The sequence below is a fragment of the Podarcis filfolensis genome, assembly GCF_964270895.1.
Source record: "Podarcis filfolensis genome assembly, chromosome: 7".
Lineage (NCBI taxonomy): Eukaryota > Metazoa > Chordata > Lepidosauria > Squamata > Lacertidae > Podarcis > Podarcis filfolensis.
Window position 1 is genome coordinate 33,163,156 of NC_139603.1, and position 27,990 is coordinate 33,191,145.

The 27,990-nt window shown below is 39.0% G+C and overlaps 1 protein-coding gene across 4 annotated transcripts in view; it reads left to right on the forward strand.

Moving 5' to 3' along the window:
- Nucleotides 1-27,990, forward strand: part of CDKAL1 (CDKAL1 threonylcarbamoyladenosine tRNA methylthiotransferase) — a 232,390-nt gene that overhangs the window by 143,095 nt on the left and 61,305 nt on the right. For all 4 annotated transcript variants that reach the window (XR_014550602.1, XR_014550603.1, XR_014550604.1 and 1 more), the window contains 2 exons: nt 10,692-10,858; nt 19,424-19,569. Coding sequence is in view for 1 of the 4 variants with exons in the window: in XM_083623907.1 (XP_083480033.1) it covers nt 10,692-10,858; nt 19,424-19,569 (313 nt within the window). In the remaining 3 variants the exon portion in view is untranslated. The remainder of the gene's footprint in view (nt 1-10,691; nt 10,859-19,423; nt 19,570-27,990) is intronic.

Below are 27,990 nucleotides of genomic sequence, written 5' to 3' on the forward strand. Positions count from 1 at the left end.
GAAAATTCTTCTGCCTTAATTTATGTTTTTCAATCCTTTTTCCAGTTTTATGATTTATTTTTCTTTACATGCTTCATTTCTTCTTCCTTCTGGTTCCCTTCTCTATGTAATAAGCATGTTGTGTCCAGGGACACAGTTTGATGATCAAAGACAAAAACTGCATTTTCCATTTTGCTATTATTTCCCTTTTTGAGTGTGTTTAATTATGTCTTGTTTTAAACAGGATGGGGTCGAACTTCAGACAATTCAAGACCTTTTAAGCTATTTTTTTCTAATTCCCACAAGAGTAATTAATACCTTCAATAACTCTCAAGTAGAACCTTTCTTGACACAGACATTTCAAGAGATAAAGAATAAGTTTAACATACCTCATTTTTCTTTTTTCTACTTTTAATAAAAGGCTAGAAGGGAGTTGTATAGTAGATCACACTTAAAATGTAACTTGAAATAGTCTGAATTCATTGACTGTGAAACCATCCTACGAGCTCTTCATTCATGTCAAAGATTTGAGCAGCATTTTTTTAAAAGTTGTAAAACTCAGAATAGAACTATACATTATGAGTCAGATATGGAGGGGCCATCATTGCTAATATAGGAGTTGGATGCTTAACCCCACCCACCAATACTCTCAATGCCCCAAGCTCTTTTGAACCTTCTGTTCTTCATATATATCCAAGACTGAATATCAGCTTACTGGCTTACTGTGTATTAACACAGAAGAATCCAAAGGCTCTGGAAAAGTGTAAGCTCCCTCACAGTGTCAGTTCTCTCCATTAATGTCCCCATCCCTGAATGTGTTTTTTTGTGTTAATTCCACCTACAGTGGTACCTCAGGTTACATACGCTTCAGGTTACAGACTCCGCTAACTCATATTACCTCGGGTTAAGAACTTTGCTTCAGGATGAGAACAGAAATCGTGCTCCAGCGGCACAGCAGCAGCAGGAGGCCCCATTAGCTAAAGTGGTGCTTCAGGTTAAGAACAGTTTCAGGTTAAGAACGGATCTCCAGAACGAATTAAGTACTTAACCTGAGGTACCACTGTATATTTTTAATATGCAAATTAAAGCAAGGTGTTTAAAAGACTTTGGTAGTAACAAATCGTTTTCTCTATCATAAACTAATACTCTGACAGTTGTTTGACTTACGTTGTGATTGAATGTTGGTTTTTAAGGCTAATATCCATCTATTCAAATGCTAGTTGACAGCATTGACTACAGTCCTCAACTCTCTAGGAATAAATGTCATGGCAATAAGTAGGACTTATTCACAAGGAAATATGTATCAGCCATGGATGTATCTATTCCCAATCGGAGCAGTTTTTTAAAAAATATTTTTTTTAAGCATGAATAAGTCTATATTTACATGAATAGTGTTTAATGATAATTTGGTATTACATAAATGTGAAACCCCATTTCATCTGTTTCCATGAAAACAAGTTTTTTAAACTGCTTGTAGCTCTTATTTAGTACTAAATAGTTTAATCATCCCTATATCCTGCTGTGTGCATAAAACTGTTAAGATTGCCTGTAATTCTGATAAATATGTGTCTGATGTTTTAGCTACAACAATACTGTACATTTGAGTATGTTTTGGTATCTTGCCCATCAATACTAAATGGTTATTCTGTTATGCTACATATGCCTCTCAAGCCATCAAATGCATTCTAGTCTTACACATGTAATGGTTTGCAGCTATGTTAATGTTGCTTTTTAATGGTACATAGTCAAACATTCTACACCAATCAGTGCGAGATATGTCATGATTTTATTTGAATTTTTAGGCTTTTTAAAAACCATTTTATGGTCCCTCTTTCAGGTTTAAAAGACCTGCCTTAAATCAGTCTACCATACCCGGTGCCCTCCTGATGCTTTTGGACTACAACTTGCATCAGTCTCAGTCAGCTGGGACTGACAGAACTGGAGTTCAAAATATTTGGAAGGCATTAAGCTGGGGAAGGCTGTCTTACTAATAAAATGGCAATGGCGCCCACCTGAGAGGCGCTGGAACTGACTTCTGGTGAGTTCCATGGGAGGGGGGGAGCCCTGAATGTGGATAACATAAGCCAGCGTTTCTGAAACAGTAAGCCTGAATTCACCTGCAAGAATATCTGTACAGGAAAATATGAGCAGGAAACAAGCTTTTGATGTACAGTGGTACCTCGAGTTACAGGCGCTTCAGGTTACAGATGCTTCAGGTTACAGACTCTGCTAACCCAGAAATAGTACCTTGGGTTAAGAATTTTACCTCAGGATGAGAACAAAAATCGCACGCCAGTGGTGCGGCAGCAACAAGAGGCCCCATTAGCTAAAGTGGTACCTCAGGTTAAGAACTGTTTCAGGTTAAGAACGGACCTCCAGAACCAATTAAGTTCTTAACCCGAGGTACCACTGTACTCCTATCTAGTTTGATAGTACTGACCCCACCTGGGGATGAGGCATTCTTTGTCAAGCAGCTCTTCCTTCTCAAGAAGGAGAGGGCAGACATTTTATCTTGGACCTGCAAGAGGTGAATGTCTTAATATGCCCGCCCCCTGAAAATTTAAGCTTGGTTTCTCTATTGTAGTGAAAGCAGTTAGCCATCTTGTAGAGTCATTGAGTGAGGCAGGGAGAATGCCATAGGGAATATTCTAAATCCAAAGTATTTAGACCTTGTCTTCCTGAAGTGGAGCAATACAAAGAATTATGTTAGGGAACAAAAGAGAGCTAGACAGGCATTGGCAAAGTACTATTTTAGGCACATCGAACGGCTTGGGCATGCCTAGGAAGAATTTTTCCCTTTGAATTTGCCTTGAAGTTTATATGTTATCCTGTCGCTAATGTGCTGCTTTTACTGATACTTGTTTGTTTTAGTGTAATAATACTAAATCTTTGTACATGTATGTGTGAATGGGGAAAGGAAAATCAAGCCCTCTCCTCTTCATGTCTAGTCCATTTGAAATGTTGTATTTTCTGATCCATTATTCAACTTTTGCTGCAGCCTTAGAGTGGCCCGAGACTCCAATCTATCATCGTGATATATGACATAAATGAGTCTCTCTCACCCTTGCTCCACTTTTTTAAGCGCATGCATATTATAGATGGTACTACTTAAAACAACAATGAAGACTTCTATGTCTTGTCTGGGTTTCCTTTAGGGTCTGTTTTTGTTAGTAAAGTGTTGCTATCATACTGTTTGCAGTGATCAAGTGAGCCATTATAGATCCCCCTCCACTCTACTGAAGGTCCATCACTGCAAACTGTGAGACAAGGCTCTTAGTTTATACTTTGCTAGGCCACAAAAGCAGAAGTCCCTATAGGGGTAGAATGACCTCGTTTATAAGCAAATACAATAGTTTGCATTGTAAGGGAAAAGAAACAGGCTATGCTCCATTTATCATTTAATGATCCCACAGACCTATCTACTGAAGAAGAGAGAGAGAGCATACTTTTTAAAAAGGGCACTGCCTATATTTAAAATACCCTTTCTTTTACAATTAGTTTCTTCAGTCACAGAATATGTTGTTTTCATGCGTTATTCAGGCTTTTCTACTTTTTAGATAGTTTTCCAGTCTCTCTCTGAGGAGATGGGATTTGTTTTATTTTTATTTTTGAAAAAGTCAAATGACTTGCTTGTGATTCACATGTAGATATTGAACTGGATCTAGCTTAAGTCATTTGCACCTAAAAATCATTAGGTCATGAATAATTTTTCAGACAGATTTCTGTGAGACCCAAGTGTGACTTAGGTTGGATCCAGCACATTGACCTAATTCAAACATTTTGAATATATTGCTATACGCCGATGACATGGCTTTAATGGCACTCACCCGAAGAGGCTTACGCAGCATGCTGGAGGGGATCGCAGCCTACTGCTCTCATAACTCACTAAAGATAAACTATGACAAAACAAAAATTGTGGTGTTTACTAGAGCTCGCCACACCTTTAAATGGTCTTTAGATGAACATGTGATTGAACAGTGCCCCTTTATTAAATATCTGGGTGTTACATTTCAGGCTACATCTAGTTGGCTAGCCCACTTTAAGGCTGTAACCATCCTAACACGAAGAACAATTGGTGTCCTGCTTAGTTTCTTCCATTCCCGGGGAGGACAATTGGTGATACCGGCATTAAGAGCTTTTGTTGGGAAAGCTATTCCCCAGATGCTATATGGGATAGAACTCTGGGGGTGGAACCAGAGGCTGTTGGAACGGCTTGAAATTTTGCAAAATTATTACCTCAAGAGGATTCTAGGCCTTCCTCAAGGAACACCAGCAGCTTTCTTGAGGGTGGAAGTTGGATTACCCTCTGTGTCTGCCAGGGCCCACTTAAGATTCCTACGATTTTACATCAACCTTGCAAACACTTCAAACACCTTATTGGCCAAACAAGCCTTTGTATCTCTTCAAAAGAACACCACTTGGCGTCAAAACCTATCTGAGATCCTGGTTAGATACACCCTACCGGAGTTTAATATTCTCAAACTGTGGAGCCCGGACAAAGTTCGGGAATGGATTATGGAGAGAGACGCTCTGTTAGATATCACAAAAATACAGAACCCAGGGTCCTCCCACTGGTTTCCCCGACTGAAATCAGTCAAAACCTGCGCCAATTATTTGGCGAATATCACCAACCCCACCCTTCGGAGAGCTTTCACCATGGCCCGTTTTCAAACCATTCCTACGGCCTATTTGTCAGGCAGATATGCAAAAATCCCAGTAGAGCAGCGTATATGTCCTTGTCATATGAGAACCAAAGAGGATCTCACACATTACATGTTGTATTGTCCCATCTATTCGGCCTTCAGGGATGCGATGTTACAAACTATTCCCAAATCAATAGCCAACCCTGAGGACCAAGTAAAGTTTTTACTGGTGGACGCTGATCCACGGATTTCTCACGTGGTAGCGGTCTTTGTGGTGAAGGCTATGAAAACTAGGGTATGGTTCCTGGAGGAAATGGTGAGGTTCCTCCCATTGCTCTCCTAACCTGTTGCTGTATCTTCTTTCCTGAATGGCGAGGTTTTTTTGGGTAGTTTCCTTGCTGGGACAGCTTGGCATGAATTTTAGCTTATTTTTATAATTTTATTGTTTATCTTTTAATAATGTTTTATGGTATTTTGTGTAAAGGCATGGACCTCACAAATCTAATAAACTTTGACTTTTTTTAATATGCATGTTTTCCCCTTCCCACAAGAATTATGGGAGCTTTAACTTGTTAAGGATGCTGAGAATTTTAGCTCCATGAGGGGTAGATGATGATGATTAAAATTTTGTATTAATTCAAACATTATTGCCTTAATAAGCTGCTGTATGCAGCCCCTTTGCCCCTCGCTTTGTGGCACTAGCAATCAAACCAGGAAGTGTCTAGGAAACCAGGAAAAAGCCAGGATGTTAACCACCATTTGAAGTTGGTTTAATATCCTGGCATCTTCTGATCCTGGTGATCATTTTTTTCCATTGTGGACAAAAGGAGAAACTATGGTTAATTAGCGACTTCATGGCTTGATGAAAGCATTTACTGAAAGCAGTGTAGGGGCTGTATTCATGGGCAATTGGCTTGTTTATCTCTGCTTATTAAGTTGAAACATGATAAGCCATTTTGTCCACACCTGTCCCACCTTCCTTTGTTTTGGCCAGATCTCTGCTTCTTCTCATTCTCAAGTCCTGTCCATTCTTCCCTTTGTATGCTTGCCCATCTTCTCTGACTCATCTGGCCAACTATCAGTCTCTTGGCACTGATCTGCTTTGCTTCAAATACGTAGTTGTCCTCTGGATCCATCATGTCTTATTCCTCTGTTCTACTGATGCCAAGAAAACCAATATGCCACCGTTTATTAATAATGTGTTTAATATAGTTGTGCAGAGAGCCAAGCTATGTATTCATTTCTCCTAAATACAAAGTGAAAGAGGGTATACCCTCAACCCAGCTAAACGTTGGTCTCCCTGGGTCTACAGTTTAGGATTTTAGTTTATTTTCTATGGATAGACATTTTAATGAAGCGTGACGCAAAGAGGGTCCCATTTGGGACATAGTCAGTCTTTCTACCCCACTTCAGAGGGAGGAGAAAAATAATTTTGTAATTCAGATTGTAGGTCCACAGTGAGCTCAGTATTCAGGCTAATCTCTTAGGAATTAGCATCCTACTTGATGGGCCAGGTTTCAGAGTTTGATAGGGAGAAAGAAGTTTCACAATGAATTTTTAAAAATGATCTAAAGTAGGAAAAAGGGACGCAGGTGGCGCTGTGGGTAAAACCTCAGTGCCTAGGACTTGCCGATCGTATGGTCGGTGGTTCGAATCCCCGCGGCGGGGTGAGCTCCCGTCTTTCGGTCCCAGCTCCTGCCCACCTAGCAGTTCGAAAGCACCCCTAAGTGCAAGTAGATAAATAGGTACCGCTTTATAGCGGGAAGGTAAACGGCGTTTCCGTGTGCTGCGCTGGTGCTGGCTCGCCAGAGCAGCTTCGTCACGCTGGCCACGTGACCCGGAAGTGTCTCTGGACAGCGCTGGCCCCCGGCCTCTTAAGTGAGATGGGCGCACAACCCTAGAGTCGGACACAACTGGCCCGTACGGGTAGGGGTACCTTTACCTTTACCTTTTTAAAGTAGGAAAATGCTGTGCCTGGTTGAATCCAAAGGAAAGGAATGCAAATCAGCCTCTTAACTGCACAGAGAACAGTGTAATTATCTTGGAAAGGTGTAATATTCCTACATGTGCATAGCTTTAAAGGGAAATGCAATATTATTTTATTCATGCATGTTATGTTGATTGCACGAAATTAAATGCGACCATAACAGGTGTGTCAGAAGGAAGTGATCAGAAATGTCCTTCTGTCCCCCACTGCGCCCCCATTTTGCACTTTGTTTCTGTTTTTAAAAATCTATTTTAAGACACTGTTTGGGCTGAAGGGATAGACCACTATGAAGCAGAAAAATAAAATTGCTCCTCCAGCCCTTCTTCATCTTGTCTTCTTCTTTTCTTTTTTTTTAAGTGAGCCTGCTGTGTTTATTTTATTATTAGAAATTATGCAGCAAGTTTCTGCTTTTGGAAAATTAGCAGCTTCCACGCTTTAGATCTGAAACATTTGCCAAATTTTGTTAAATTCCTAAAATAGGACCTGCTTAATTATTATGTTTTAGTTTAGGAGTATGCACTTAATTGAAAACCAAATAATTTAGGTGGGGTAAGATTAACCTTAACAATGAGCTTCTGTTAGTTGGATTTGATTTCATAAGCTTTCCAGTCTATATCTGCCTTTTCCTTCTTCTTAGAGCTAATGTTGTGTCACTGATGAATTCTATGGGCATGAGTAGGAATGGCAATTTTGGATTAATTATCCTTGAGACTGCAGGCAATTTTTGACAAACACTTCAAAATCAGGCTTATCCTTGGCAGATGGTCTTCTTTAAAACGTGTTTGGTATGGTGGGGGAGAGTTCTGTGTTCTGGAGAACATGGCAGGCTGCCAAAATAATTCTCTGCTGGAAAAGGAAGGGCAAAGTGGCTGGGCAATTATTGATAAGAATATGAGGGTGAGGGTGAAGGTCAGAGCTAGGTTTCACCCAAAGTAGTATCATGCAGCAAACCACTCTACAGTAGAATCCAGCCTGTTACCATTTCAAATGCTCATATGAAAGTTTCAAGCGACAGGTCAATGCTTTTTGGTGTTCTTTAGCCACTACAATTGCAACTTCACAGATTAGCTGTGCGCTTTGACAATGAATTTTTTCGGTTTCTACATTTGTTCCATCAGCATCAATTTAGACACATTAATACTGATATGTATTTATTAGCTTATCAGAAGAAATGGAATAGAAATTCTGTGCTCAGAAATCACCAACTTTTCCCAGAGTGCAGTACCAGTGTCTCTATCACAAGTTGTAATGTAATGTAAGAATGAGAATGGCTTCAGATCAAGAATCTGTATTTTCTGAACATTAGTATGATCCATGAGAAATGGAAAGGCATTAGTTTTACTAGGAATTGCTCTTGTATTTTTTAAAAATGAAGACATTCCATTGTATCCCATAGCCTGGGAAGGTGAGACTGTGAATGTAGAAGACTAAGTAAAAATATAGGAAAACATCTACAGATTAATATTTCAATCAGTACCATAGGTGCCGACTCCTAGGGACCAAGGCAGTTTTGACCCCCAAATTATTGGTGTTTCAATTCCAAATTATTGGTGATAAATTTTGAAAGGAGAGACCAGCCTACATCTACAGACTTTCTGTTGAGTCTGTTGATACCTGATGAGATCTGTGTGGCATGATGTTGGAAATCCCCTGAAAAATCCTTAAGGAATAATAACCCAGGAAAATGGTGCCTGTGAAATAGTGATTACACTCATACTGAGTCAGTAGATAAGGAAGGCAGAAGTTAAACCTAGGAAGAAGTAGGTTTTTTTAGTGTGTCACAATTTTCTTGCATACATAGACAAGCCAACAGACTATAGATTTCCCCCAAATACTGTGGTATGTTCCTTTATTACTGATTACTTTCAAATTGTAACGTTTTGCTGTTGATACAGTTATATAATGTTATGATTTGGTTTGTTGATTTTTATATCACAACGAAAAATAGTTAGCACACACCAGGGTGTACACAACCCACATCAAACCATTGCTGGCCTGTTTCCATATTGTACTATGCCAGGTGTGCAGTACCTGTAGTCTTCCAACTCCCATCAGCCCTAGCTAGCATAGCCAGTGATCCAGGGTGATGCGAAATGGAAGCCTAGGACATCCAGAGGGCCACAGCTTGGCCACTTCTGCACTAAATCATAGTTGAACTTCCTTTACATTGTTTGCTGTGATGTCTGAATTGAACTAATGTTTTTGATATAAAAACAGGCTGGGTAAAGCGGAGATTCTTTAGAAGTTTGTATTTGTGCTTGGATGAATAATAGACTTTCCCTGTTATTTAACGCCCTGATGGTAGAGCGGTAAAGACAGTTATTCCTGTTGTTGCTAATTTACTGTTGCAGCTGCTTCCTCTTTATACGATTTAATTTTCAGCCCACCAGGGGGCTAATGATCCCCACCTATGCAGATTTCAGAGAAAGCTGTTCTTTTCCATGTGAATATTGTTTTCATTCCTATTCATGGTGACTATTTCTTTACACTCATCTGGCACCAGCAAGGCAGCATTCCAGAAACCCTCTTCACAGGTCAAAAATGTGGAACCATTTGACTGGGAAATTTATAATGAAGATTACTCTTCATTTTTAAAGCCTGCACATTGTTTTGATGAACACTTGCAACTGGAAAATAGTAGTTAATGTCCTGTTTATGTGATTTGCTTTATGAAATATTTTCGTATTGTTTGTTTAACTGGTTTTGATGTATGTGCTTCCTCTCATATAGTTTATGTGACAACATTATTGATTAAAATGGAAAGTGAGATTTTCCATTGATTAAAATGGAAAGAGGGAAAGCATATGGACTGACATCATGCCAGAGTTTGGACAGTCTTTCCTATCTTTCCTATAGTTTATGAAGCCAGGAACAAGTGCCAGCATTTTCCCAGCTCAGCTGGGCTATGCTGGTATAAGCCCCCAGCTCTAGCTCAGCCAGAGAGACACTGGTGTAACTCAGTCATCCCGCTCAGTTGAGACTGGCAGAACTGACACTGGCATAAGCCCTGAAAAATTAGCATAGTGGGGCAGGACTTAACGCTGGATCCTAACTCCAATCAGCTCCGTCATGTAACCTAGCAACATGGCAGAATGCATTGTGGCAAAAAGGGTGAAGTCAAATTCTATTTTAAAGGCTTGTCTTCCATCTGCCAGGCTTAGGATGGCTCAGCCAACAGTAGACTTGCTCCTGGACAGAGTTCGGATATGGCATACTTTATGCCGGTTTAATTTAAGATGGTGTAAATTATTCTGGCTTCCCATATTTAGGATTTCTTCTTAAATAACATGGTGACCTCAATGGGGGCCTTTTTTCCACCGCTCATTCTACGTGGTGGTTTACAGAGTTTTATAACTAAAATAAGCTTGCAGTCTAACAGTCATTTCTTGTAAGGGAAGATGTAATTAACTTATGTTCAAGAATCATATTCTTTTAAGCTACAAGTAAAATAATATGATTTCCTGCAACCTCAGTCATACATGAGCTGCTTGAAGAAGCATTTTCTTGAGGTGAATATTTCTCCATATCACACTGACTGGTTGTTGTTGTTTTTAAATAGTCAAGTTTAATATAGCCTTGTAAATACCTTGTAACAGTTGCTTCCCTATAAGGGATGATCAGTATAGTCAGCAGTTTGGCCTGTTTGAGACTTAGCTACTTTGCCTTTTACAGGCTGTTAACTAGGCAGTAAGTCAGCTAACTGTTAGCAGTTTGACCAGCACTATATAGTACTTGCTCATGGATTAATAAGCCAGAAAGTCTTAGTGATGGAAGTGCAATCTTACTCCTGTCTGAGTTGCATTAAAAAGGCGTCTCACATTAGTCACTGGCTGTGAATGTTAATCACTCCAAAGCAATAATTTACAGCATTGTTGTAGCACTCTGATGCTCATAAAATGAACTCAGTAATCCACTACTACCCAAGGGATATACCTCTCTTTCTTTGCAATTGAATAACCAGACTGGCGGCATAATAGTTTAGTTTATGAAATAGTGCATTAAAAAGAGTGAGCAGCTGTATGTTAAAATAACAAGCTCAAAAGCAGATTTGTTAATTATCTTGCTCTTTCTCTTATTGACAGAAGGGGTATGCGAGATATGGCTGACCAGTGAAGACACAGGGGCTTATGGAAGAGACATTGGCACAGACCTCCCTACTCTCCTATGGAAGCTGGTTGAAGTAATCCCTGAAGGAGCAATGCTAAGACTTGGCATGACGAACCCTCCCTATATTTTAGAGCATCTGGAGGTAACTTTCAAAAGGGGAATCACTGTGGTGACTGAACAAGCTGATTTTGCACCCTGTGTGAAATAAAGTCTTACAGCGACAAGTATTATCTGTAGCCAAAACTGGGATTATGTCATGACCAAATTTACTTCATTAAACCCAAGGCAGGATAACATCAGGAGTCAATTTGTCTAGTGTAAATGCACAGAAATTAAACTGCAAATGTGCAACTTTTAAATATGGACCCCTATGGAAGTAGCCGTTCACCAGCAAATTATCAAGCAATATATACTACAAGAAAGATAAAATACATTTCGTAATCAAACTTTGACTCACACACTCCTTGCTTTGCAGAGGTAGCATTCTTGCTGTGTACAAGCAGATCAAAGCTATCTCTCCCATATGTTTTTAAAAAGAATTAGACCTAAGCACCCAGGATTAGATTCCTTGGTTAAGATCTATACTCTGCAGTTCTGAATAGTCTACAGTTATTGTGAACTATTTATTGGGATTTAAAAGACATGTAGTAACCAGCGCTAATGTTGACTTTGAATGAGTTATCATAAGCAAGAACATACCTTAGAATATTTTGCTTTTTCTTTATCTATGCTATGTTAACTCCCCCCCCCAAAAAAAATAATAATTACTAAGGGTTTTTCTGTGGGTGTGAGATGCTTGGAGGTGCTTATCAGAATTAGTTAGCATAATTTAATTCTGTGTCATACAGTAGCAGCACCATATGTGGACTTTAGCCCTTTGTTCTTGAACCTTTAGATCTCAAGCAATATTTTTTAAAGGTTTAAGAGGCTTTCTTAGCACTTTTATAAATATAGTGAAATATTTGGTTTGGTGTTCGTACAAATAATGCTGTATTTATTTTATTTTTACTATTTTGGAATCTCTCTACTGGCTTTAACCAAGCAGTCACAGGACAGCTTGCAAATTTAAAATGCCTTAAATACATATTATAAAACATAATTAAAACAGCAAACTACAAAAACAATAAAATAATGAAAACAGAGAGAGAAATAAAAGTGGGGTGGCGTACAAAATGTCTCCTTGATTTTTTAACATATTGCCAATAGTCCAAACAGCATTGATTGATTGATTGATTGATTGATTGATTGATTGGAACATAGCTCATAGCCAAAGAGACTGGCCATTTCTAAAGCCATTATCAAGACAGGTCAGTGGGGTGCTGGCCTGAACTTTAGTCACCTGCATCACTGCTGCATATCAGTACATAGGGCGGGATCAGCAAAGCAGAAGAGCTAATCCAGCACTCCCATAATGCATTTGCTTCACACTGCCATCTTGCTCCCTTCCATCCCAGTATGCCACAGAAACCTGGGCAACTGGAGGTCAGGTGAGAGCTCCCACCCCACCATCCCATACTGTTTAAGTTTAACTGCAGATTATCTCTCTTTCTGGTAAGAGCTGAAGGATTTTTTTGATTTTTTTTAGCTTGAGAAATCTGGCTGCAGCACTCTGATCTTTTGACTTCTGCTTCTGGCAGTAGGATCATCTTAAACCTACCATCAATAATAATAAGTTTATGGTTTGATTCAGTGGTCAGGGGGATTGGAGTTGTCATCTAACAGCATCTAGATGGTCACAGGTTCACCATGGCTGCCAAACAGCACATTATTATGTTTATTTCAAGCACCATGCAGGTTTGATCAGAGAATTTGTGTAAAATCTTCCAAATATTTATGATAATTCTACCACATCATTTCGGGGTTGTTGTTTCTAACTGCCATGTGATTTAGTCTGTCTATTTCCTTCCAGTCTGGGGAGTAGTGCTTGCAAGTTGAGCTAGTGATCACAGATGCCTTCCCCATCTGGCCTTTAGGACCAGTTGAAATTATAAATTCTTCAGCAGTGTGCGTTGTGTACAGGATTAGAGGGAGGGAGAGTTGGAGCGGTGGTGACTACTTCTGAAATCGTCTTTCTTAACCAGAGCAACCTTTGCTTTTGTTTCAAGTAGTGGTGATAAGAAAGAGGTGCCTGGGTGATGATAAATATATAAAGCAATGGAGTGAATTCTTGACATTAATTGCATGCCGTGATGATAGGGTCCAAAATAACTAATAGCAGACTTCTGGCTTGGATGGGAAGTTATAACAGTTTGCCTTCATAGATGATTATCTCAAAATTATTTTAGAATTCTTTTGTCTATCAGATTATGAACAGAATTTGTACACTAGTATGTTTTTATGAAATAACATTGTCAAAGGAGCTCATACTTTCACAGAATTTTGTGTCGCAAGTGGGTTAAGGGCAACTTCAATAACGGTTTTCTTCAGAGAAAACCTGTGTCACAAGCATGTGCCCACCCCTTTTCATGAGGAAAATGTAAACTAGAAGTGGGCTGTATGGGTTTTGTGTCAATGCAGTACATCTTGATACAGTCAAAGCTTTGTTGTCGAACGGCTCCGTTGTCAAACGTTTCGGCTCCAAAACACCGAAGTAAATGCTCTGGTTTTTGAACGTTTTTCGGAAGCCGAACATCCAACGTGGCTTACACTTGAGTGCAAGAAGCTCTTGCAACCAATCAGAAGCCACGCCTCGGTTGCTGAATGTTTCGGAAGCTGAGGGGGCTTCTGGAACAGATTACGTTTGACAGCTGAGGTTTGACTGTAAAAGCCTCCCCTATACAGCCTGGTTTAGTTGTTGTTTTGTCCCCATAGTGGAAAAAACTAAATATTGTATGTATCATGTGTCAAGTTTCCTTTCCGGAAAGCAACACGTGAACAGGATCTTACTTCTTTGTCATGCATATTTTGAATTCATCTACTTCTTTAAAGTCATCTACTTCTAGATGACACTGTACTTCTGGGGGTAAATATTGCATTTCACAGTTTGCTTCCGACAGCACACAGAGAGATAATGTCAGTTCATTCTTCAGTTCTTGCCAATGAGGAATTTGAATAGGAAACTCCCTGTATTTTTAAAGTTTAGTTCCTTCTGTTTTGCTTTGAACTCCAATATGGAGACAAACTTGCTCAGAACAAGTAATCTGCCTGGAATTGCCCCAAACAGTTTTCTTCGGAATTAAAGCTACCAGGAACTGAGTTTGTTGTATCAAAGAGAACCTGTAGACTACATAGCTTGAGCTTTTACTGAGTTAGTGTTCAGTTTGCATAGCATTTTGCTAATTCATTTACAGAAGGCTGAGCATGTTTACAAAGTTCAGAAAACGTGATTTAGAGCACTTTGATTTTACCAGAGAAGCCCCTTTAGGACAAAGTAAGCCCTGCAGAACCTGAGGTGTTACATCAAAGCAAAATGCTTTTCAAGACTTCGAATTCTTTGCGAAGTATTCAAGATGAGCTTTCCTATATCTGAGCTGTTAAATAGCTCAGTCTAAGGTCTTGCAAGAAATCCTCAAGGCAAAGCTTAGCTCAGATTGCAGGATACAGTAGGCAGCTTATTCCTATTGTATAGCCACAATATGGAGTATTTTAAATTTGTTCTTTTTAGCATGATTTAGTTTTATGAACTGAAGAAAAGTCAGCACGGTTTTCATGGCTTTACATTTCATCCAGGTCAGTTAATGGACATATGGTACTTGAAGACAGGGCTAGAACCTAAATTTCTTGGGCCTACTAAATAAAAGCTTTGTTCTCTAAAAGTTGCCTGCAGCTTCCTTGGTAAGAATGCTTCCACAGCTCTTGTTAACATGCATCTCCATCGTTTCCTGTTGCTTCACACCAATACTTGCCACTCACAATCATTCAAGAACAGCTGGTGCACTTCATTTGTTCTTAGAAATGATCTTGAGAGATCTCATTGATGGCCAACATTGGTGAAAGCCAAGGCTGTTAGAACCAGCAATGGAGAATGGACAGGGAGCAACATTTAGAAAAACTAAAGTGGCAATTTAAAAATAAATAAATTGGTATCCACTGTGTTGCTTTTGCCTTCCTTCCACCTTGATTGTCTGCAGCTTTCTGACTTGATGAGCAGTATAATAAGTTCTTCTGGAGCACTGCAGTGACATCATCTCCATCAGGAGCTGGAGCAGGGTTTTTCCAGCTGAGAGATGAGAGTAGTTACAGAGAAATCATCTCCACTAATCTGCAGATCAGAGGGCTCTTTCCACTGAGCTGTGGGAGAGACCATGTGGAGATTGTCTCCCTTCATTATATAGAGGCTACATTGTCAGGATCAGAATTAGTGAGCCAAAGAGTGCCAGAATTTGAACACTGGGCTTGTATATGAGTTTCTTCTATGGTTGTTTTTTTTCCTGAGTTGAAATTTTGGATATTCTGCGGTATGTATGCTTGTGTGGTAAACACTTTTAAGGCCCATGTTTGTCAGTGTAAGTAGCAAGTAAACTGAAGCAGTGAAATTATGCCGTTGAGAAATCTGGCTCTAAATGCTGCTTGCTTTGCTGTTGCTTCAGAAATCAGTTGACATGAGCCTTTTTAAACATTTTCACAATTTCCCTGTCTGTACTGCACCTTGTGTTTGAGTGTGAAGGTATATAGGTAAATTTAAAGGCCGCTCACATCTGCTAGTGCCATTTAAATGCTTAATTTCACAAGATGAGATGAGATGCATAGCCTTCCATGTTACCTGTCAAACTGAGTCTAGTTCGAACCCCACCATATGCCATCTGTGGATTTTATCATCATTATTAATTCAGGATGTTTCAGTGATACACCAGCCGTAGAGTCGAGTGCTGTATGGTGCTTTCCACCTCCCCTTCCTTTGAATGCCCACAAAATGCCAATGGTACAGCAAGTTACAATAGCATTTCTTTGCTCTTTCACTTCTCCAGACATGCTCTGACACAACACTTAAAAATGTATTGTTGTACAACCACTAATTTTCTCCTCTCTCTCTCTCTCCCCCCTTATAACACAATAAATACCTCAATATTCTACACTGTGAAGTTGTTTAGAAGATGTGAAATGTATTTAGCGAGTGATAGAAATATATTTCCCAGTGTTAACAGAATTTGCCACCTTTGAGAAATGTGTTGAGTTGATTTCATCACAATTGTATTATTTCTGTGCTATCAGTTAACCATTCCTTAGTGTTGTTTAGCAAGCCCTATAGTCTTTCCTGATTTTCATCTTAGCCATGTTCATGAAGCTACCATGTTTGGAAATACCCCAAAACACAGCCCTTTCTAGACAGTACCATTTAAGGTAACAAGTGGGGGAACTCCATGCTTGAATTCGCCCTCATAAAAAACAAAACCTTGCTTCCCTTGGATAATTCACATGACAGTAGAGCTGAAATCTTACCTGAGACATGCTACTTTCCTACATGCAGAGAGGCAGGCCTTGATGGAGTCTCACATCTTAACAAACACAATATTAAAGGAAAAGGGAGTGGGGTGGGAAAAGGGAAGCCAACAACAGAGCAGGTTCTCTTTTACTGACTGATGGATGGGACCATAGTCCTATCATTCCACCTATTTCTTGGCCATTGTACCCAGTCCCTGTATTCTGTCATTTCACCCACTACCCCCATTCACTGTGGTGCCTTCCCCTTTCCATGCCATCTTGCACCCCTGCCAGTCCCAAAGATGCTGCTCCTCTGTATTCTCCCAGAGTCGCTTCATTTGATCTGTGACCAGCAATAGGATTTCTTTCCAAATGGAGGTTGCTGTTGCATCCGTTCTTTCCAATGGGAATTTCAGTATGTAAGAAAATTCTTATTAAATTTTTATGCAGTGCCAGCTTTACTGTTGCTGAAAGATCAAGGCATAGCGTGTATGCATGGCGGCTTAGTTGTAAGCGAACACATATCTAAGACTGTCAGCCTATTTACTGCTTTCATGGTGGGCAAGTTAAGGGTGGTGCTGTAATTTACAATTCCCATGCCTTTTGGAGCAGAAGTGAATTTGTAGGTTCTTTGAACTCTCTTCTTAGATTTCAAGGTGGTTGTTTTTATCATACAATAGTTTAGCATGGTACAGATTCAGGTTTTGCATGAGCAGAATTCTGCTTGTACAGCGGACAGGGGGTGGGGTCCTCTCCCCTCTTCCCTGTTACAGCTCCCAGCAACCCCTGAGAGTTAGGGAACCCTCCAGCACAATGTGAGGTGTGGTACTGATGGTGGTGGGGAATGAACAGCAGTAGAACCATAGAACTGTAGAGTTGGAAGGGACCACGAGTGTCATCTAGTCCAACCTTGTGCAATGCAGGAGTCTTTTGCCCAGCGTAGGTCTTGAACCCACGATCCTGAGTTTATGAGTCTCATGCTCTACCAGCTAAACTGTCCCAGTAGGGCTTAGGCAGTTTGCACAAGCAGAGTACCACATCCCATGCTATTCAAGAGAGTTCCTCAGTGCTCTGGTATAGCTTTGTGAGTGTGTAGTTGATTGTGAGAGAAGTGGGGCCAGAAAAGCCCTGCTGCATGAGTAGAGTCCCACTTATGCAACCCTGATTCAGCCCTAGCATTTCTTTCTGTCTTTTCAACTAAAATTGGATCCCAAAGCAGCCTACAGCAATTAAAATCCATCACAAATGTTCTCTTTAATTCCTATTATTCCATGAGAGATAGTGGGGGGGATATTTGAATGCAGACTTTTCCACTCGTAAATCTTGTGCTCAGTGTCAAGTCCTCTGTCAGTCACTTATAAATGCCATCTGCCTGTGGCAAATCTTTGGAGCTAAGGCTAATTTTGTTCATGGATTAGCAGCAGGAGGATGATCAACATTAATTGAGTCTGTAGATTTTTGGTAGCAAATGTAAGTATCACTGAAAAATACAGTTTTACAAAGAATAAAATTATCTGCTTTTGCAAAGAGAAGAAGAAGAAGAAGAAGAAGAAGAAGAAGAAGAAGAAGAAGAAGAAGAGGAGGAGGAGGAGGAGGAGGAGGAGGAGCATATCTTTATAATTGCTATTAGCTCAGGACACCAGGGCCAAAAGATAATGCTATTAACACAGAGCAAATGTATACCTTGCATAATTAACTGTCGACAGTTTTTCTTTTAATATTTGTATATTCATTAATAACCAAATGAGATATCAGTATATGAGGTATTTATATTCTGATGGCTAATTAAAGTCCTATCAGCCACCACCTCTGCTATTACAAATCTGTCATTTGACTTGAATGCATAAAATCTTTTGTGTTCTTTGACAGATGACCTGACACATTTTTCTGCTTTACGACATCATCTGAATAATCTGCAGTAATGCAATTTGATTCATTAGTATCAGGGTTTTGTTTTTGTTTTTTGAATGCATATTTTGTATATAATTTTTAAATGAGAGAATGAGGGGGAAAAGAAGCTTAATAAGAACATATCCCAGAAAACATCACAAAATTATGCGGAAACGTGTTTCTATCTGTAGCTTTTTTGGCTTTTTACATTAAATTAAATTACTTGTGTAAGAACAAGATAGTAAATGTATCAGTTACTTTTGTTCGACTTAAGGATGCATCTACCGTGGTGATGTAAATACAAATGAGATTACATGGAAGGAGGAAGATTAATTTTTTTAGAGCAGTTAAACTTTCGGCAGCAAGGTTTTTTATGATGTATCAATCCTAGCAAGTCGTATAGTAAAATAATACTACAATATTTGTGTATGGCGGTTCACTTGACACCTCCAGTCTCTGAAAAGACCAATAAAAATAAAATTGGGAACCCCCAGCTTTAGATGTTCATTCTGTGCCAGGTTTTATAACCTGCTTATTGTAATAAAGCTAGGACTAATTTTATGACGTAGGATATAGGTGAGAGGGAGAGGACTTTCACCACACTCATGGAAGCTGTTCTGCTCGCACAGTTGTGAGGATCCTGGTCATGATATATGTCATTCAAAACAAGTTATGTTATGAGGTGGTGAAGAAATGCAAATAAGCAAATAATGCATGCTTGGACCTTGCCTCAGTTGGCTTACGGACTAACAGAAGCACTGAAATTTTGAGGTGTTATCTGCTGTCTCACAGTATAATTTATAGAAGTACAAGAAAGACTAAGGAGGTAGAAAGGAGATTATTTCCAGGCATCAGGAAAAATAACTGAGTAGTAAAAAAATTTAAATTAAACCACCCAATTTAGTACAAGTTTGAAACTGGGATTTTTATTTTGCATTTTACAAAATACCCAGGACAAATCTAACCTCATATCAGCAGACAGCAAGTCAAATTATGGCTCCAGTAAAATGAAGAGATATTCATGTTCTTTACCTAGGCCTCAATTTTGGTAAGGGAATATTGACAGCAGGAAATTGTGAAAACAGAAGAAGTAACAAAATTAGAGGAGGGCTAGTTCACACATGTGTATACTTAATGACTGTGTTATCAAGTGTTGACTTGTAGGGCGGGGGAATGGGCCTTTATAATGCAGCACCTCGAAACTTCCATATTCCTTTACTCCACCTCAGACATGATGCTTTTCAGTAAATTTGTTTCACGTATTCATTGGTGATCTATTGCAGGTGCATGTGATTTCATCATAAATAAAATGTTGAGTACTCCAGTGCATCCTCACATGAATATGTGTTGTAATGCTGGTTAATAGTACGTTCTGTAAGCTGGTAATGAATGGAGGCAATGCTGTGCCTACCAGGATGTGGTAAAAATGTTATTGTTTTCATTTTTAATCTTCTAGGAAATGGCAAAAATTCTCAACCATCCAAGAGTCTATGCATTTCTTCATGTACCAGTTCAAAGTGCCTCTGATAGCGTACTCATGGACATGAAGAGGGAATACTGTGTGGCGGACTTCAAAAGGGTAGTGGATTTCCTTAAAGAAAAGTAAGTCTAATGCATAATAAAAAAATCAAAAGCTCCCGCCACCCTGGTTTTCAGCAGTTAACCTGCAACATCACAATTAAGGTAGAAAAGAAAATAATCCTTCTGTATCTTCAGAATTTGTCTGTGCCAACAGTTGCTTTGATGTGGTTTATCCAGTGGGCTTCTAATCTATTTCAAGTTACGCCTGAATAACTATATATAGATTTTTTGGAATGTATTTCATAGAAATCTTCTTCAATGTATCTTTTCAGGATAGTTGACACTGAGTGCAAAAAAAACCTGCAAGCTGCAATAACATAGCAGGATAATACTCTCTAAAGTTGCTTTTATATTTACTGTATATGGGATAGGATGGCTTTTGTGCGTTAATCCAAGGAATTAACTTTAGCAAATTATTACAATTTATGGCTCTAGTTCAGAATCCTTTTCCATAATGGCATGAATTATTTTGACAACAGTAGAAGTCTATTTGAAAGTGTTTTCCATTGGTTCTAACAAACAGAATCCTGTTCTTATCTAAGAAAAATTTACAGCAGGCAATGTGAAATGAGCAATTCAATTATTGAGAACTGTGAACAGACTATTTACCGAAAATTGTACTGATTGTCCTTTTATGGAATGTCTGACTTATAATTATTTTAGGCTACTTTCCTATCTGGAAGTATGCACTATTAACAATGAGAATTCTGAGCAGATCTGTATAGAATAGTGCTGTTGACTATATGTATGTACCTCTCTTTTTCTGAAGAAGTCACTGAACGAGTTAGCATTGTTGTATGAAAAGAGTTGAAAATGTTTGTAGGGGTCTAAATTATTTCTCAGCTTTTCAAGATTTTAAAGATGCAGCAGATTTTAGAAAAGGAAGTAGCCATCTTCACCAAAAAACATACTACTGTTAAAAAAGACAGAGCTCATGCTCTAGGAACTTTAATAGTTGCATTTTCCCAATGACTACTCATAATTTGGCCTTTAGTGATAAAAGTAGGATTGTTGTAAATTGTTTCTCTAGGAGCAGGAACAATATGGTCTGGGCAAGAATGGTCTGTTGTAATTAATATGTAATCGCCCAAGCCTTGAAAAAAGGGTGGGATGGTAGACCAGCTGGGAAAACCTACCTGTTGTCCTAAGTTCTTCAGAGTTAACAATGGAATAGAAATAAAGTAAATATGCATTTTTTATTTTAAATATTTTAAACCATTTTCCATCAAAGCATATACTTGTGTTAATGCAATGTAATTCACACATGACATAAAAATACATTCTAAAACCTATAATTGGCTAGGGCGATGCTTGGACCTTTGAACAAAAAGGAAGTCAAAGATGTGCTAAAGGAGGAAAATAGAGATTACAGAAAAGCTGAATGAATAGAATTTAATATTCCCCAAATCATATGTAAAAATGGCTTTGAACACTTCCAGTTGCAGTGATATTTGTAAAACGCTTCATTTCTGCACCAATAATTAACCAGAACCACGTTTTCTCTAATGACACTTAAAACTGAGCATATTGATCCCAGGTACTTCAGATTCAGGACTCCACTTAACAGTGGTGTAGCGTGGGTTGTCAGCACCCGGGGCAAGGCAAGTAATTTGCGCCCCCTAACCCGTGGATTTGCGCCCCCTAACCCATGGATTTGCCCTAACCCCAGATGTTGCGCCCGGTGCGGCCCGCCCCCCCTGCACCCCCCACGCTACGCCACTGCCACTTAAGGCTTCATGCAAGCAACTGAATTTAGCCAATTTTTCTTTACCTATAGATTCTGAAGCAGAAAAAAAAACTTTTCTAAGGTAACTACTCCAATAAACTCGCACAGCCCACATGGGCTGTGGAACTCTACCATGTGATTACACGTAGCAAATGACCAGGAGTGATACAAAAGTTTGTTTTATTACATCACTTCTAAAAAAATATTTTATTCATTGTTAGATTGATTGGGACAATTATTTTATTTATTGCCACTATAATTTTACAGTATGATTGGCAATATTGTATTTTCTTCAAACAAAGCATCAAAGTATCCATTATTTTTAATTTATACTGCTTTGTATGGAACTGCATATATTCAAAGATTAAAGCTGACTCATTAATCTTTGGAGTGTTGAAAGTTGGCAGCTATTGTTACAATAGCATCTTGCTGTCAATTAACCCAGCAAAGCTGCTGAGCACACGCAGACATTGACTTATGTAGAAATGTATTCAATTGAGCAGTCATAGCACAAAATATGCATATAATTATTTAATATCGAAATTTGACAGCTGGTTATTGAGTATATATCAGTCCAACTTAAGGAATTATCCATTAGCTTTTATTTATTTTTAAATGATAAAAGTTTGAAATCCAAGCTTTTTTAACATAATCATTTTTATTAAAATTGTATTAAAATTCTAGCTCTTCGTGTAGTGGACCCAGTAACTAAGAGTTATCAGACAGCATGAGAAAATATTTCCAACATATAGTCTAGGTCTGCTGGGAGCAGGGGCACATTTTGGATATTTGAAGCTGGTCACATCTGTAAAACTCATTTCTCTTTGCTACTGTATATAGGGAGGTCTTTATTTGTAGTGTCTCATCTCCTAGAGGCAGCCAACTATGACCTTCCTGTATAGCTATTCCCATATAGACATCTCATCACAGACATTGCAAAAGCAAAACATTACATCAGGCGCCTGCAGTTTCTAGCACTAATATGTTGTATTAATAGAATATCTATGGGTCCGTTCAGTAGTCCCACCATTTTTTCTTCTTCCTCTACCTGGCTGTAATGATGAAATTCAAAAACCTAGCTGCAAACATACACATGAGTCATGATCAAGAGCTGAGGTTGGGCATTGTAGCACTGAACATAACACCAGAGAAACAGGAGAAGCTTCCACAGTACATCTAAATTCCATGTTCCCATTTCTCTAAAAACAATTTCTATGAAATATTTGTGAATGCGGTGAAGTGAAAATGCTTTGGGGGACTGATCATTTTAATTACTTTGTTAGCTGTCAGAGTTTCAGCATTATAGTTGACTGCTCTTGTGTTGCCCAACTAGGCCTTTTAATAATGATGATACAGCTTTGAATGAAGTATTCATTTCGGAGCTGGATAGTGCTGCTGGCCATACTTCTGCTTCTGTACATGGTTCTGTACAAAAGCCCAATCACTTTTTAATTTACTGTATAAGTATTTTGCCCATTTAGCAGGGGGCCCAACCCCATCCAGAACAGATTGAGTTTCATCAGACTGACAGGTGAACAACTGACCAGCAGCACTTCTTTCTTACCTGAACTGAGTTTCAGTATATTGCTTCTCATCTGACTCATTAGGAATCTCAAACCCTGGTCTACCACCTCATCAAAATCAAATAAAAATAAGATGTAGGCCACATATTGGATAACCACACTCTAAATTTCTGGATGACCTCACTGATCAGTTTATGTAGATAGCGAACAAATGCCATGTGGGCCCCTCAAAATAAGTGGCATCTTATGGAATATGCCATTGAGATAAATACAGAAACACAACAGCACAGTGTCCCCAGCTTCCAGCCCAGGCAGCCTATACAGGAAGATACCGTAATTGCTTATATTGAAGCACCCACCTCATCTTTGAATTCCACAACATAGCTAAAAACATCAACAGGAACCCCAGACATGGCAGTGTGAAAACTACCCAAGGACACTCAGACATCCTTCTGGGATGGGCCATTCTAATGGGTCTCCAGTGCCTGCACTCTTTGCTCAACTGCCCCCTTGTTCCTAGACCACCATCTCCTTCAACCTACTTGGACAGAGCAACCTGCAGCCAAGGGTCCAAGATGGAAACAACACTACATCTTCCCATCTCAAACTCTTTGTTCCCCAACAAGAGAAGGAGATGGCAGCAACAGAGTAGCCTGCCAGTGACTGCAGTACATATCAGTATTTGAGTTATTGATTATGCTACTGCCACATACGTATTTTAAAAAGAGCTTAAAACCTCTTTACCTAGGTCTGTTCTCCCATAATGGATTTATTTGTGGACATCCCATAAATAAACTCATGTCTTCGTTTCCCCAGAATGGTTCTCTTATGCTAAGCTGCCTCTAGCAAAACAGACGTTAGGCTTCCCATTGAATGGAATTGAAGCATTTGTTGTATTTTGACCATTTTGGCATGGAGCATTTTTGTAATTTATTACATTTTAAATATTTTCACAACATGTAGAAGTTGGAAGCTGCCCCACTTTCTGCAAAGGATGAAATGCATTCTTAATGAATTGAGAGCCAGTGTGGTGTAGTGGTTAAGAGCGGTAGTCTCGTAATCTGGGGAACCGGGTTCGCATCTCCGCTCCTCCACATGCAGCTGCTGGGTGACCTTGGGCCAGTCACACTTCTTTGAAGTCTCTCAGCCCCACTCACCTCACAGAGTGTTTGTTGTGGGGGAGGAAGGGAAAGGAGAATGTTAGCCGCTTTGAGACTCCTGAAGGGGAGTGAAAGGCGGGATATCAAATCCAAACTCTTCTTCTTCTTCTAATATATAACTCATCATCAATTGAAATTTAGGTAGTAACAAATAATCATGCAAGGCTTTTGGGTACACAATATCCCTTGTGTTTTGTATATCTAAATTTTGGCAAGTGCAGTTTTTCAGGCAGTGCATTTCCTCAGCAGTGCTGCACAGCTCGCTTTCTACTAATGCTCATCATCAGCATGTAATATTAACAAGCAATTTTTGACAAGCACCTTCAGATTAATTACAGTCCTTTTGCTGATCCTTCTTCATTTACAGATCACTGATCCAATAGATCGTAATGCTTTTCAAATGAAGGGTTCTTAATGGATTTTTAAAATACGGCTTTTCTGGTAGCTCATACACTTGCAGCAGTAGAATTATCATTTTAAATGCTTGATGAAATTTTCAGGCCCTCATATGCATACAATATGAGAAGAAGAAGATAATATATATAAGGTTTGTAATATTAATGTTAGGCTTAATGCTCGTTTGTTTATTTCACAGCAGTTATATCGCCTTTGATTCTAATAAAAGTGCTTTACAAAAAGAATAAATCAGTAAAATGATCAGTAAAAAACAGTTAAAAACAAATATTTAAAATATTCATACATTCAAAAAAAGAAACCTGAAATCAATAATAAGCTGTAACACATGGTTAAACACATGACAACTTCTGCATGTCTGGATAGGCTTGCTTAAACAAAAATATATTTAGCAGATGCTGAAAAGACTACAGTGAAGATGCCCACCTCGTGCCATGCATCCTTCTCTATGATTTTAACTTGAGTGTATCTGATTGATGATCTTCAGCCTGCATAAAAAAGTACTTTCTTTTATTTAGAAAAGTTAGCTTTTATATCTAAAAACAACAACACATTTTCCTAATAAAGTTAACTTGTTGCTGGACTTGTCTGTCCTTTAAAAAAAAGAAAAAGCTTTGGGTTTCCCCCCCAGAGATGTGGCAGTTAACTTTGGTCAGGAACTTTATGAAGTGACAGGATAGTTTCACCCACACTGTATGTTTCAGTCCTCAAGCAGACTCGATTCATACACCTACTGCTGGCAACTGCTTGAGCAGTGACTGAAAAAGTGTTATCTCAGTTAGCCATTAGTCTTGCAATATACCCTCTTCCTTGAATCCTGCATTCAGAAACATTGCCCTGTGACTTAGTGTTACATTTAAAACTTCCAGACATTCACTTCTTCATTCCATTCATTCCGATCATTTATCGTCTAGCCTCTTGCCTACAGGGGACCTGTTTATAACACTGTGGAAAATACAGTGTGTACTCTGCTTAGTTTCTGTATGCAGTTCACTCTTAGTCAAGGAATGTATTTGCTTAAGATATTTAGGTTTCCTCCTTCCATGTGGGTAATAGTTTTCACTGAAAACACCCTCAGATCGTTAAAGCCTAAGAGGAGTAATACAAATTACCTATTTTGTGATGGGAAATAGAGTTGGACTGGCCAAGCAAAGATAACGCTTCCAATTTGAAATCATGGAAGATTGGAAAATATATTGGATAATTATTTTAAACCATCTCAAGTAAAGATGACAAAATAGCAAGCGAGCTTTTGAGTTACTGAGAGTTTTTCTTTGGATTGAACATTCAATGAAAAGCACTGGGGGGCATGTATCTATGACAATATATAGTGACCTTTAGATGGTGATGCTGATTCTGGATGCTTGCTGCAGAATCACTAGGATAGTTTGGGCACAGAGCAAAAGATCGTATGTTACACCATATCAGCTTGCAACAACAAAGCAAAAGCCACTTTCCTTAGATGATATAAAAGCTAGCAATTATTCAGATCTGTCTCTAGCATTTTTGGGAACCTTGGAACAAAGTGAGCAGACAAAAAGAAAGAAAGAAAACATAGCAATGTTTATATTCATCAAACTGGAAATTAGTTATAAATAACACACAAGGTATGAAATGACTGGAAGATATATACATCATATTTGAAGGGCATGTTCACCTACTCTGTAGGCAAAAGTTTCATATAGGTATTTGTAAGTCTTAAATGTTTCTAATAAAGCTTTTAAATAGTGGAATAGCATGGGATAAGTTTGTGGACTTTGTCTAAGAGAAGAGAACATGCTTTCCAAGCACACAGTAATAAAATATACTAATAATGCAATCATTCTCAGAGTGCCTGTCCTAGTGTAGCCAAAATACACCATTCATATCAGCAAGCTTGGGAAATTCCGAGGTGTTTAAAATGACAAAAACACGCTATTTAGAATACTGTATAAAGGGGGAGGACATCAAAACACCCCACTGAGGGCTAACTGTGTTCCATGGGCACATATTTCTGATTGACTTGAGAGTGGCAGAAAATCGAGTGGGGAAATGCTGAAAGAGGGCATGTTTGGTTGGCCAGAAACCTTTCAGGAGCACTCCTCCCCATTGCACTGTTTTGTTGTAATTCCCACTTGTGGCTTCTGTTTTCATTCCTAGGCTATTTTATGAAATGTATTTCCAGGTTTTCATAGCCATGAGATCCACTGTTTCTGAAAGTGTACATAGTATTTGCTTCCATTTCCCCAAGAATAGTTAGATGTGCTGCTGTCGTAGTAACATGTTTCAAAACATTGACTGATTTGTGAAGTAACCATTTAAAGAGACGCATTCCACTGACATGAACAATAAAAAAGTTAAATTCATGCTTTAGGGCAATGGCTTTTTATTGCGTTTATATTGCTTCAAGTCGAACAGCTTCTGGCACATGTAATTATTTATAAGCTAGCTCACTTGTTTTCTAGTCTCATCATTTCCCCCCACCTCAACTCTGCTGAAGAGCATTTCTCAAGAGGCCATCTCTGGACTTTAAAAAGGTCTTGGCTTATTTATGGTTATAACCATTTGCAAAAGCAAATGCCGTGAGTTGTTTGATTACAACTTAGGTAACTGCGCCTAAATCCCATTTTGCAAGTATTTAAGAACTTAAGCTCCACTGACTTCAGCAGATCTAAAAGACAAAATAGACATGGGAGAACTGTCATCACAAACACACCAAAGAAGAATCCTGGTGAGTGGAGGGAGAGACAGATACAACTGTGTACCTGTCTTCTTCCCACCCTCTGCAGCTAATAGCAGCCTGGAGTGAGCGTGATTTTTATATAAGGAGGAGAGTGCCATGAAAAGGAATTTCCAAAATTTCCTCCACTTTGGTCCCAATCCAGATTGGAGAGAGAGGGTTGTAGATGTAGAAATGAGAGGTGGAGAGGTTGCTTGTTTGGCACTGTGCTGTCAAGATGATCTGCACAACTGCCAGGCAACCCCCAGTCTTCCTCCCATTCTTGGAGTTCAGAATATGCAGCAACTTGATTGTTCTTTACCCACTTTATGCAGTTCCAAGGTAAACAAATCCATAACAATTTGAAATCACTATGAATGCATTGCAACATTCTTAGCAAAATAATGTTAATTCAAACAACATTGTGTGTTGAGGACAGTTGCAAGGATAGTTACCAGTGACTATTGATTGAAACTTCCAGAGTATCTAGGCAACAGAATCACACTAAATACCAAACTTACAGAGTGGTCTTCTTGAAAAGACAAACAGCGCCTTGCTTTAACCTATAAAACAGTTAACATATTTGAGTGCTCACATAGCATGCCAGCACTTCATGTAAGAAAAATTACAGCCAAATTTCCTTAAGTAGTTTGTAAGCAGATTCTTGGGGTGCCAGTAGGTAATGATGGTTTTCACATCTGTGCTGAATGTGGACCACAGGTCAAGGTTTCTTTCCATAGTACACCTCTGCATGTTCTATGTCCTAAACACCTGAAGATGAGTAAACCCTACTGAACTTAGCTGTGTAAACCAGCAGAAGTTTGGGCTATAGGCTGGTCACACGAAAGAGACAGGACTTGTAGAAATGCAGTTGACTTGTGCTTCTGATGTAAAGTGTGAAGCACGTACTCTTAAATCTTG